Source organism: Taudactylus pleione, unplaced genomic scaffold (assembly GCF_031769625.1).
Source record: "Taudactylus pleione unplaced genomic scaffold, aTauple2 ptg000117l, whole genome shotgun sequence".
Classification (NCBI taxonomy): domain Eukaryota; kingdom Metazoa; phylum Chordata; class Amphibia; order Anura; family Myobatrachidae; genus Taudactylus; species Taudactylus pleione.
This window is the reverse complement of record NW_028284519.1, coordinates 1962282-1976489: the sequence shown is the minus strand read 5'-3', so window position 1 is coordinate 1976489 and position 14208 is coordinate 1962282. Positions and strand designations below refer to the sequence as shown.

The 14208-nt window shown below is 42.1% G+C and overlaps 1 protein-coding gene across 2 annotated transcripts in view; it reads right to left on the bottom strand.

Annotated features, from left to right (window-relative positions):
- SLC6A2 (solute carrier family 6 member 2) overlaps positions 1–14208 on the bottom strand; it is a 338811-nt gene that overhangs the window by 45919 nt on the left and 278684 nt on the right. For both annotated transcript variants that reach the window (XM_088471851.1, XM_088471850.1), the window contains 2 exons: positions 11304–11416; positions 2578–2706 (listed from right to left, as the gene is read on the bottom strand). In XM_088471851.1, the coding sequence (XP_088327977.1) occupies positions 2578–2706; positions 11304–11416 (242 nt within the window). The remainder of the gene's footprint in view (positions 1–2577; positions 2707–11303; positions 11417–14208) is intronic.

The following is a 14208-nucleotide window of genomic DNA, read 5'->3' as shown; positions in this document are numbered from 1 at the left end:
GCCGATGACACGATCACGGTGAATCACATCATTGAAGCCCCGCCCCCTGCTCTGCAATGCCGGTAATCTCTGCATACATAGCAGGGCGCAGGGCTACAATGGTGTTTAAACCATAGGTGCCATTGTTTGACTTACAAAAATAGGGACTATTGACACTGACTTGCAAGCTTAAATATTTTGATCAAAATGTGAACTAGGGGCCTGATTCAGAGATTTATGCAAATGCAATCGTAGCAGCGATCTCTTACGGATCGCAATAGCGAAAATATGCTAATGTCTCACGAAGCTTACCCGAGCATAGGGACACCCACTGCTGCCTTCTCATATCTGTCCGATGACGTGCAACAGCATAAACATCGGTAACATTGACACAGATCGGGCAGTCACGCAGCTTGTGAGTCAAATCTGACCTGCCTCAATCACTGCGTCTCTCCTGACACGCTGAGAGCTCTTATGGTGCGAAGGAGATCACAAAAGCTAATTTATGCTTGCCTATGAAAATAGTATTTAAATGGACCTGACAGCCCGCGCTTCCTTAACAACCCCCTTTACCTCCCCCAAATGCAGTCTACCTGTCACTCACTTTGCGAGTGAATCTTCTGTGCGAGCATAATCGCAAACCAGTTATAAGTTAAAACGACTTCAAATAAGATTTACCATCTAGCAACATTGATCAGGTGTTGGGGGAATAATCCTATACATAAACCCTCAACCAATCAGTGAGAACTTTTGCATGAAACATCTTACCATAAGCAACCGGGACTAGAGTGAAGTCACCGGCAGCACGGTATACATACGTTGGAGCCAATACACAGTATACTGATCATGTTCCTGAGGAAGGCCACACGGCCACTATGCATCCGGACTACAACCATTCCAAAGACTCTACCAAGGAATTACCACCGGAACTTCACCAAGACAGATGGCCATCTGCAGCCCACAATTCACTGGTATGTCTTGTGGGGTGCCTGCAGGTCACCCCGGCACCATGCCGGTGAGCGTTGTCTGCACTCTACTGGACTACAGGACAGAGTAAGAAGACAAGACATCACGGGGTACGTATCCCCAGAACACAACACATCGGACATCAGCACTGCAGTACTCCCGTTGAAGGGCTGAGCCAAGGACAACAGCAGCACGTAAAGAAGGATTACTGGTGCGGGATGCTGTTGCCTATTTATTTGAGACTTTAAGACTTAGGCCCTCATTCAGAGCCGTACGCTCTGAGCAGAGCGCACGCTCTGAATGAGGGCCGCCCTCCATGAAAATGGAGCGTCCTCCTGGACGCTCGTATAGCTGTGGGTCCCCACCCACAGCCTATACGAGCGTGCATTTTGATGGGCGCGATGGTCGTGACCATCGCGACCATCGAAACTGCGAGCCGGAGCCTGCGGTTGAGGTTTTCAACCGCAAGCTCCGGAGTGATTTTGGCTCTATCAGAGCCAAAATCACTCCCACTGACATCACTAGTGATGTCAGTGGGCCGGCTTCTGACGGGAGGCGTTCCCGTGGGAACGCCCCCGTCAGGGAGGCACGCCCCCGGCACGCCCACCAAAGCGGGCTAGCTGTCAATCAACATCGACAGCACGCCCCCTTTGATCAGACACAACGAGCGAAGGACTTTCCTTCGCTCGTCACGTCTGGCGCATGCGCACGACGGAGCTCCCTCCGTCGTGCGCATGCTCAGTGCATAACATCGACCCACTTGCGAGCGGACAGCCGCTCGCGAGTGGGTCTGAATCAGGCACTTAGTTTTTACCACACCTGAAATTTGGACTAGCCTCTGGCATATTCCATATCTGCATAAGGCTGCCAAATTACGAGTATTTAGCAAAGGGGATGTAGTTAATAGACCGGCGGACTAAATGCTGCTGGTCTATATCCGAACTGCTTACCAGCGCTAGTCGGCATCTTGTCCTGTTGGGCTTCTCCATTTCTAGTAAAAACTGATTGTGATTTTGACACTGTGCCCACACTGCATCCATCGGCTCTAAGCCGCACCATTGGCGCTCAAAGCAGCGCCTTTGGCTCACAAAGCCGCACTACTGACTCTCAAGTCAGTCCATATATTCTCCAAGTTGCACCAGCAGATCCAAGGCCGCTCCACTGACTATTGTACTCTTATCCAGTATCTCACGCAATTCTCTGATTCCCAGAGGTAATCCATGAAAATCACTACTACTCCGAGTTTTAAGAGCAGACAGCCACTTAAGTACCGGTGAACGCTTCTAGTTCTAAAAGTACAGCATGTGGCTGTTAGTGGCAGAAGATCTCATTAGCCTGGGTTCTAGTGGGTTTACATGGAGCAGCCTTGGGATCCATAACAACTATACTGTATACACAAAAACATATAAAACATGTTTTCTTGTTATTTTTTTTGCAATGACCAAATTGAAACAGGTATAAAGCATTCATTATGTGCATGAGCAGAATCTACTCTGCTACAGTACTTTAAATTTAAAAAATGCCACCCGCTATTATCATTTGCCCATACTACCAATAATATACAGAAATGTGGTATCACTATACAAAAATAAATGATTAAATATAACTTATAGTTAGGGAGTTATTACTCACATTAGTTATACAGAGCAAAGCCAGCAGGAATGTAATCACAGCAACTAAAAAGGTAAAAAGTTTCCGATGTCTCTTCAGAATACTAAAATCATCTGCGAGGCCGGTAATCACTGCCTCCATACCACCCATCTGCATGGCAAAACATAAAAACAAATGCATTTATATATTGATTTTACATAATGTTTCAGCTAGTAAACAATGACATTACAGCTGTTGGGAAATATGGCAGACCCCTCTCTTCCTACTAATACTGTAGCACAAACTTTGTTAACAGTGACTGATTTGAAAATGCTTTTTCAAAGATATTTGCTACTGAACATTATGGAGCATATGGTATATTTTTGCAACAATAAAACATACCTCATAATAAGATCCATTTCATCTTGTTCCTTCCAAAGTTTATTTTACCACAACCTGCACAAAAAATGCCATGCTCCTGATCCACCCTAAACCCACCTCCACAGGATGGAAGCTATGGAGGGTTTTTTAAGAAGGGGTTGAATAAAATTTAAAATGTATCAGAATATGCTGTTACTATATAACTAAGGATTAATAAATAACAAATGTAAGGAGCCCATCCAATAGCGCAGAACGAAGTGTAAAAACAGAATAAGAGCACTCTGTACCAAATACAATTGATTATGCTGGTAATAAATTAAGTTTAGAGAGGTGGGGTTGCACTGGTGGAAATTGAAATAGTGATCTGTTTGTCAATACTTTTTTAATATTTCTCAAGTGCTTAGTGGTTCTTCATTTGAGAAGAGTGTCACCAATACTTAACAGTCTGCATGGGCATTTCAATAGCTGGGTAATGCCATTAGATTCACATGATCATTTCTTTGATATTGTAAAACTAGCTGGAGGGCATAACACAGAATTGCCACCAGTCACTTGGAAATAGAGTGGCACGACTCAACACTGGATCACAAAACCCGGCAGTTTGATACAAGTTTTACTACTTTTTTTGGACTCCTGCCGTGCTACATGTGTAGCCCATAGGCTAAAAAGGCTAATGCCATCTAAAGATGGCTCTCCCTTACACACTTCTTTCTTTTTACCTGCTCTCAGTGCTCTTGTCTGGCGATCATTGAGAATCCTGATTCAGACAGGCAACAGTGCCAGTCCCGTTCCTTCTCATCCCCTTCCCTCCCAGACAGCCAATCATGCAAGAGGCTCCCCCAGGCAGGCAACATGAAGACAAGCTGAATAAATCCTGGAAATTGATTCTTTAATGGCTACTTGGTAGGGGTGATTTGATTTATCGGTGCTAGTGAGAGAAATGATTAATAGAACTTGGGAATGGGTTAGTGGGTCCTGGAGGACAACAGGGACTGATTAAGTGCATCATGGGCCTGAGCTGAAAATGTTCAATGGCCTTTGCTGAGAAGGGGAGGAGCTGTAACCAGTGCTGTGTGGGTGTGAGTAGCCAGAGTCACATGGGTGAATACACTTTTATACCCCGGGCTCTGGCTCATGTGGCTCAATGACTCATTGGCTCATGAGTCAATGGACATTACAATATAGGAGGCTACCACCAGGTGGAGACAATACACGCCAAGCCTGAGATATGTCAGCAACAGGACAGTGTGTTTGTGGGTGCACATAAGCAATTGAGACTGGTAGATGCAAGTCTGCTGTGAGAAACAAGAGACTAGACAAAGCATTGTCTCTAAATAATCACTGAGTGACCACTGCAGAAGCTTCAGGTGACACTGGAGAAAGCATGTCAGCACTGGGAGCAGCAGCTGAGATCCGTGGGGGCTGTGAGCAAAAGAGCTGTAAAAGGGAGAAATCCCTACAGTTTGAGAGCTATGGAAAAGTGTTAGAGATATTGTGAGAGTGTAAGAGATACTAAGAATAATAGACATATACTGAGAATTGCTAAGAGATACTGAGATCTGTTATCAGGGCAGGACAAAACTAAGGGCGGACCGGGCGGCCGTGGAAAACAATGACATATAAATTCAGGCTGAATTTCAATGTAGTTTATGGAGGAACTGATTTACATTGTCCAGCATCCCTGCCCCTGAGTGTGAGGAGCTAGTTTGATTCCCTGCTTTGTTAAGTTGTTATAAGCAGTGTTACTGCCAGCTATAGCATGTAGACTGGAAGTTTACACGAGTGACGTACACAATGATGTCACCTGCTCTCTCTGTGTGTTGTGTGCTGTGCCCAAGAAGAGAAGCAATGGAGGAGCTCCCTCAGCTGCCCACCACAATGCCAGGAAAAGGAGGACATGTCAAACAGTGACAGAGAGAGAGAGAGAGAGAGAGAGAGAGAGAGAGAGAGAGAGAGAGAGAGAAAGAGAGAGAGCTGGCAGCTGCTTCTACCTGACAGAGGTGAGGAGGGCACAAAATTATAGTTTGAAGGGGGGCATCAAACACCCTAGTACCGGCCCTGTCTGCTATATTTCAAGTACAGTGTAATCCTGACTTGTGCAAGAGAATGAGGGCCTGACTCAGCAAGGATAGCTATTTGGCTTATACGCACGCAATACAGTTGCTAATATCAGCTGTGATATGCAAATGTTTGCATTCGAATTGCAACCGCAGCCTAACATAAGGACTCCCACTTCATCTTACTCACATCTGTATACTTGGGAAACATAGCAAAGTAATCGGTAACATCAAGTAACATCAGACTCATACACACAGTTAAGGCAAATCAGACCTCACTCAGGAATTGCTTACTTTAGCACATGCTGAAGCCTCAGGCTGCGTATGCAATAGCAGTGGCTAAGTTATGCACGCCCTTGCAACAGTATTGAAACGCACTGTCACATCTGTGTTCGGCCGACCACCCTCCCCATCACCACCCACAAATGTCACTTCCTGTCAATCACTGCGATGGGTCTGCATGGTCACCGTGATCGCAGTCCTGATCTCAGTGGCCGGTTTACGCACTGTGATGCATACGCTTGCATAGTACGTAACAATAGGCTAATTGCGTGCATATAAGCAACTGCGATCCTTGCTGAATCAGGCTCTGACTTTGAGTAAACAGTATGATACTCATCTTGTTTAAGCTACTAGAGAAACATTGCCTTATTTTGTCAGTGTAAACAGTGGCAGCCATTTTGTGTGAATACTGAGTTGAGTTATAGAGCACTGGAACTTTGGAGTTATTGCTATTGTGCAATGGTACAGACAATTGGGATAGATTGCAAGTGGAACTGTGTTTATTGTGCCCCGTCATTGGAAAACCAAAGCTATTACTCTCTGGAAGCAAGAAAGATGCCAATTGTGGATTACAAATTCAATGTGGACTACAAACAGTTTTAAGGTGTTTGCTAAATCTGTTGAGTGATAACTGTATATCCATGTTTTGCAAAGGTTAATGTTTGTTTAAAGTACATTATAGTATTTTAAGGCAACGGATAAATTGCTCTTTTCCTAGTTATACACAAAGAGGTGTTGCAGCAGCACAGACAGACAATAAAGTTTGTCTAACTATTGGAAAGCTTTATTGTCCATTGCTTATTCACTACTGTATTGTTAACCATTGTGTTGAAATTGCTATATTCCCTTTTGTACTGCAATCTCTTGTTATATGTATGGAGATTATATTTATACAGTAACCTGCCCTGAATGTACATCCTCCAACCACATTTAATGACCACTAGGGGTCACCAGGCCTCCTGTTATATAAACTGCAGTTCTGGAAGGCTCTTCAGGTGCTGCTCTTCTGAGTCTTTTCTGCAGCCAGGTGTCAGGTAATTACCTATTCATTACCAACATGGAATACACCTGACATCTGGCTATTTTAGGTAAGTCCTACAAGTTTATACTGTAGTGCAATTTTGGGTTGATTTTTGGGGCGTGGGTCCCCTGGATTGTTTTGGTTGGTCTGCTCCAGGGCATTGCATTATAACACATTCTTTCTTTTCTACACAATTTTAATACTTTGTTTGTTTAATTATATTTGTATTCTCACCTTTCTATGTAGCCATAGCTGCTCTTACTTTTTTTACTTCACTTTTCTCACTATTGCAATGCCCTGGGTTGACTAGGCTGCACTGATTTAGGGGTGTCCTGTGCTCTGGATTTGAACCCTAGTATGTTAGGGACTTACCCTAAAGAGGTTACCTGGATAAGGTGGGTAGGCCCATAAACTTGGCCATGATTATGCTAAAAACCTCTATTGATTGCAAAATTGTATTGCATTTATATATTATCAGTACTTTGGAGTTGTGCGCCTGAGATCTGAGATACCGTCCGTTTGTTCTTTGTTCAATTATGCAGGACTATTTGTTTCTGCCTTGTTCCCATTCTGATCTTTGGATTGTTATCTGCATTTCCAAGTGTATATCTGCAATTCCAAGATTATCTACATTCCCCTGCCGTTGTATCCTCCCTCAATACACATCCTTTTCAATATATTGCTATATTCTGTGACTTGTTCCTTAACAGCACCCAGGGGGTTCATACAATCTACGCTATCAGCACTACTGCCTCCCTAAATACATAAAAATGGAAAATTTGCAGAATGTTGTGAAAAGAACTAGAAATACAGTTTTAATACTTATGATCTATGGTCAACAGTGTGGCCTGCTAGGCACCTGGTCACAATGATGGGTCTATTTTTATATGGAAGCCTGGAGCTGGAGCTCCATCTGCCCCATTGTTAATCCGGCCCTGGATGTCAAGGTAAGAATGGGTGCTAGGTGTAGGTTAATGTGTGCTGGCAGGTTGGATGTATATGTTAATGTAAATAGGGGGCAAATTAATTGATGGATCCAGGAGAGGAATGGGATAATAAGTGCTGAGCAGTGAATAGATTAGGCTGCCATAGCCGAGGCTGCTCTAGCAACAGTACTTAGATTTTAAGTGCTTAGTTTAAAGTGTAAATAGAATATTTAAATTGAAGACGGAGTTATTCAGGAGTTAAACAGGAGGAGAACAGAAAGGGAAATTAACAAATCAGCAATTTCTGCTATTAAGGACTGTTTTTATCTACCACCACATTTCCACCATGCCTATGGATTGTGCCTGCACCTGGATCCCCAATGCTGCCCGCATCCCTCCTGATCTCCTCATGCAATCTGCTTATCCACTCCAACTATACCATACCGAATGACGCAGCAAGATGACCCCTCAAATGGACCTGGGTTGTGGCCCCCAAATCATGAGGCTTGGTGCAATTTTGCTCAACTCATTGCCTTTTCATCTTAAGTTTAGACTAAGCTTTTTATCCTGCCCATCTGTGTCACCCATGTTTGTCTGACCCCTCCCCTTTAGAATATAAACTCTCACAAGCAGGGCCCTCTTCCCTCATCTGCTTCTCCTTCACTTAATTATACTTTAATTTACAACAGCACCCAACCCTTGGTTGCTGACACCATACTGCTCATTTAAGTGTTATGCAGCAAAGTATAAATCATGTATCTGTCCTGTATTGTTTGTGTTGTTAATAACTGTTTTCTTGTGTGCTCATTTGTTTATGTACTGTGTAAGGTGTGCGGAACCATTGTGGCACCATATAAATAAAGAATAATAATAATAATAATAATAATAATAATAATAATAAATGAATGTATTATTGGGGAGAAATGGTATAATGGGTGCTTGGGAATTCGTTAATATATTATTGATGGGAAAGACTTAATGATTGCTGGGAGGTGACTTGATTAATGGATTCTTCATGGGAATGGGTTAGTGGGGCTGAATGGGAGGTGAATGGCTAAATGGGATGCTGGGGTTCAGATCACTGGGCATACTGGGTGCTTTGGTTCTGTAACAATGTTTAATAGATATATAGACATGATGTGCATATGAAAGATGACTCCCCTGTGGACATAGATATGAGGTATTTAGAATTTCGCCCCATTGTAATTTCCCTACCCAAAAACACACACACATTCAACTGGCAATTTTTAGTCAGATTATTTAAGTAGCTTATTATTTATTTTTAATAAATCTGGCATTGTTTCTAAGTAATAGCTTGTGCCATGAAAAACTAAAGGCCACATTCTCTATAAAAAAATGTAGGACCCGTGTTTTCCCACTTTGCATCCACTGCAAAACACATACAAATCTGTATTCTTAACCTCCCTTCAAGGTAACTTCCCCCCTCTCTGCAGTCATCTTGTGCAAAGTACTGTTTAGTAACAAAGAACAAGTAATCAGTGATGGACTGACCATCGACAGTGCCGGGGAAATCCCTGGTGGGCCCACTGAACATGGTGCCCAAACAAATATTGTGCCCAAAACTTGGTCAAAAGCATGTGAGTATAGTTTTATGTATATGGTTGGGAAGAATGTATTGCAGGACGTAGGGTCAGTAAGGTGGAGCTTTGCCTAGGGTGCCTAGAAACCTTGCAATGACCCTAAAGAGATGAGTAAGAGTTTCTGCACATTTCACATGCGTATAATAATTCATAGAAGCAATTAATAAAGTTGGAAAAAACTGTTCAGAAACTAAATTGAAAAAATAAAAGAACCAATCACAAGGCACAAAATTAGATGTACCATGTAATGTTATTAGATACAATATTATTGAATTTTTATGCCATGCAAATTAATACATTGCGCCTTTTGAAAACCTTTGTTATCTGAGGAAGCTACATGTGCACAGCTGTTTCCTAAAATATTACAGGTCTATTCCAGACTGTTGAAAAATATTATTAAGGTGCATGATACTGTAAACTAATACTCTTGTACTTAAGACACAAGGAGGTTTTTGTCTCTGCAAAGTTTTACACTGCAGACCCAGATGTGTATTCCAGTACAGCAATGAGTACCTGGTAATCCTCCCCCCAGTGTGATTACATATTCAAAATCAGTGAATTGGGAAAATCACAGATTATTAATCTACAAACTCTGTTGTATAATACAATATACTTAAGAATAGCACTAAATACACTTTGGGGTAAATTTATCACACCCGCCAGAATTAGAATGACGTCTGGGTCTGTTCTAAAAAGAAAATATTTACTAAAGCTCTTTTTGACCTTCTAAATAGAACCTACCGTAAATCCCGGTGGTTTCTAAATCTGCTGCAATACCATTGTGATTTGAAACCTGCACAGATCCCTATATATAAAAAAAAACCCATTAAAATAAATATAACAAATAATGCGTGGGAATCTCCTTTCATTTTCACAACCAGCCCAGGATTATTTAGCCTAGGCTGGTAGCGAAAAATAGGTGGAAATTGAGTGGGGTCCCCCTTATTTTTCACTAACCAGCACTATGCTGAAACTAGGCACAAGGCTGGTGACACTACAGCTGGGAGACATGCAGCGTGGGGTCCTTAGAGTGCTCAGCACTAGGGAAGTAAGGTCCACCTACCTAAGGACAACTAGTATTGGGCTGAAAGCTCTGGGGCTCAATTGGGAATGATTGGTCACTTGGGGACACTATCCATAGGAATTATTGAGACCACATTGATTGGTCAGACCACAGCAGTCCCCACGATGTGACCAATCACCATGGCCCCATTCATTCCTATGGAGAGTGTCCTCAAGTGACCTTTCATTTGCGACGGGTATACCTGTGTTTTTGTTTTGACAAGAGAGTTATTTAAAGATGAATTAATGGGAGAATTAGAATTTCCTTCTAAGGCTCAAATGTAATAGCCCACGAAATGCAGGCAGCATTGAGATTTTGGTGATGTATACAGACACTAGATAATTTATACAGCAAATTTTTTAAAGCCTAACCTCTGTGCACTACAAGTGTTGACTCCCTAATAAAGTATATAAATAGTAGTGCCTCCTTATCTAAATAATACATTAATATTGCACATTTTATAGAAATAAATAATAAATTGTGCCCCCTTAGGTCATAACAAGCAGTGACTAGGGATCTTTCTTTAGATAAATAATTTATTAAATGCTTGACTAAATTTCTATTTTTTTATTCCGAGGTAATACATATGAAGAATATGAAAAAACCATATGGAACACCTAACATGAAAGGAGTTAGGACCTCATTCAGAGTCGGTCGTTAGGTCCGCTCTATCGTAAGGGAAAAGGGGCCGGATATGCGAATGATGCGATCGCAAGATGCGTCGCTAAGATGGGCTCGCTAGCTGAACGAGCGAGGGTTAAGTCTAATAACACGCCCCCTCTGCGATCGCAACACACGTCATCTCCGGGGATATAAGGATTAATCGAGACCATCTGGACCCATCGGAGCTGCTCGCAGAGCTTAAGGCTGACTCAACAACTACGATCTAGCCAGTGTAAAAACCACCCATGTCACGTGTGCCATGACACTACTTTTTTAATTATGCACTCCCATTAAACTCCGTTTGCATAGTGAGGCACGCCTGCGTTCGGATCTCCACTCCCCCGTTCACAAGCACCTTCCCCTGTTACCTCCCTCAAACGGCTCATTCTGTCACTCAAACTAACGACCTGGCTGTGTTCAAGGAGAGAGAAATTTCCAATCGCAACAGCTAGTTTGCGCACACGCGCATTGCGAATCTTACGCATGTGCAGTTTAGTGAACATCGCTTGGAACGACCGAGCGGCCGCTTATGACCGACTCTGACTGAGGTCCTAAATCTCTAGTGACAACACCTACTAAATAGATAAGCAGCCAATCAGTAGAAGTCTTTTATCCATAATTATCTAAAACTCTTTGTGATAAAATGTTTTAATTGGTGAAGGTAAACAGTGGTCTTTTATTACTTATTAATGCATTGTATTACATATTTATATGCATCATTGGTGAAATTAATAATGTCACAGTTAAGGATAACAGACTTCCAAGGATACTCACAGCACTATCGAGTCCAAGAGTAAGTAACATAATGAAAAATACTATAGCCCAAAATGTTGATCCTCGAAGGGTAGAAATTGCTTCTGGGTATATAATAAATACAAGTCCAGGTCCTGTAAAAAGACATGTACACCTTTATGGCAATTTCAAAAAGCTTGTAATTGTTACATTTAATAAACACAGTACTAAAAAATGCGTGATACAAAGTTTCACAGTCATGGGAAGCCTGTATGAAGTGTAGCTCAAATACAGGGGGAGATTATCAAGCTTTCTAAAAGAGAACAGGTGGAAGTTGCCCATAGCAACAGGACCAGATTAATAATGGGGTGGATGGTGCTACAGCACCAGGCTTCCACATAAATGCAGCATGATGATGACCAGTCATGTGCTGGTTACACAATTGACCAAAAATGATAACTTTTGAATATTGTATTTCTATTTTCCTCAAAAAATTATGTAGTTTTTTATATTTTTACATATTTAGGGAGACATTGGGTCTTATAATAGACCCTTGAACATTTTCAGTCCAAGGTCCATGTGGTCCTTACACCTAATTAATACTTCCCATTGCATAAAGTAAATGACCATTTTTCTCTGACCACAAAATGTAGTTTTTGAAATAAAGATCAGCAGAAAATTGTTCTAGGCTCATTAATTTCTTGAAACTAGCTTATGAAAGAATCATGGAAAAGTGTTTTATTTTCTTAAATGTTTGCCTGTTTCTCCCCAGATTTTAGCAGGACAGTCCCTATTTTAGGGGACTGTCCCACAAATAACACATCTGTCCAGATTTGTGGGGGTAAATAGGTATTCACCTTCCACACACAGAGGACCCTTACGGGGAAATAAAATTGTATATTTTCAGCTACGTGGGAGGCATGGCACATTGCTATATGCCAATAAATGAAATATATTTGTTCTCATATTGCATCAAAAGATAACCCTATATGCCCTGAAAAAGCAATATAAAACTAGATCTTTAAAAAAAGAATAAAACAAATGTAAAAAATTATAAAAATGGCAAACAAAAGGAAAACAATTGTGAAAAATGTGGGGTAACCTGCCATGTAAATTCAATAGATTCCTTGGAGGAAAAAAAATCATGTCTGCACAGTTCAATACAATGGGATTAGAATCAGCAACACAAAAACTGCAGGTCACCTTTTATCTGCATATTAGAACTAACATGCTACACAAGTTAAACTGACTACTCTGCTGGCTGACAATAATTGACAACATTTTAACTTGCTACCCATCTACCCCTCACAGGTATACAGTAACCCCCAGACAGCCTTATCAGTTTTTAACACAGAACTAATCTGCTCTTTCCTGCAGAAACTTGTTGGTGACTTTATATTATAATAAACCTGAGTTTGTGTATGTATGCACTCCTTATCAAAATTATAGTTTTGTGGTAACTACTTACATATTAACTTACTTGGTAAATCTCCCTGAAAACTTTATATGCTATTTGCTACAGTGATTTTGCTTTTAAGCCACAAGAGGGCAGTCATGAACCTGCTGTCTTTTGTAACTGCAAACTCATTGATCACTGTATCTACTGTAAATGGCCAAAGTTTTCTCTATAACACAGGTTCTCAAATTCGATTCTCAGGACCCCAAACAGTGCATGTTTTCCAGGTCTCCTCACAAAATGAAAAGTGAAATAATTATCTCCACCTGTGGATCTTTTAAAACGTGTCGGTGAGTAATGAATACGTCTGTGCACCTGCTGGGTTACCTGCAAAACGTGAACTGTGTGGGGTACCGAGTTTGAGAACCACTGCTCTGTAAGATCCAGTTCATCTTAGTTTATTAATGGCCTATCAAGGGTTTATATTAAGTTTTATGTAGTTTAAATGGCTTAATTAAATTAACGTGCATATTTAACATGGTATAGGTGAAAATTGTCACAAGATATCTGATATTAATTTTTATTTCCATTTTCCATAAAGTGGTGGAGGAAGCATTTATGGCAGATATAAGAAACACATGGACCTTTTACAGGACTGTAAAGCACAGTAGTCTCTGACAGTCAGAGACATGTTCCACATGAGAGAATGGTGTGCCTTCAAGACCAACAGGTTACAGTACATACCTCTGATTTAGTAGCTCCTTGTTGCCTAAAACTCCTTTCAAAGTATTGGTGAAATTCACAAAATTAGATGCAATTGTAATTTGTATGACTTTGCATCATCCGGCAAGAATAAGTGGTGCATTGGGATGCAATCGGGAAGCCGGCTGACAGTATACCGACAGCCGGCTTCTCGACTGTCATATCTCGGCGAGGGTGAAATGCACGGCGTCTAGATGTAGACGCTGCTCATTTCACCGATGCCAGACCGGCGTCCGGCATCCCGATCGAAGGGATGCCGGGCGGCGCGAGCAGACAGCCGCAGGGGGGGAGGTTAGGTTTACCGCACCAGGGGAGGACTTAGGGTTAGGCACCCCCCCCGGGAGCGTTAGGGTTAGGCTAGGGGGAGGGAGGTTTAGGGTTAGGTACCCCCCGGGGGGACTAAGGGTTAGGCACCTCTCCCCCGGGGGACTTAGGTTTAGGCACCGGGGAAGGGGGGGTTAGGGTTAGGCACTTACAGGGGGGATTAGGGTTAGGCACTTGGGGGGGAGGTTAGGGTTAGGCACCCCTAAGGAGGGTTAGGGTCAGGGGGGTTAGGTTAGGTTAGTCATTACTTACCTTACAACGATCGGGATTTTCAGCGCTGTCGGGCTGCCGCTGCCGTGATCTGTTCCAGTGTCGGGCTGCCGCAGCCGGCGGTATTTCATACCGATTCCGGTGCATTCACAGCCAGCTTATTACAAACTGTATATTTCAGTTAATTAAAATCATTATCGACAGCGTATGTGTACCATACCTGCCACTGACCACCACAATTAATATGACTTTTTC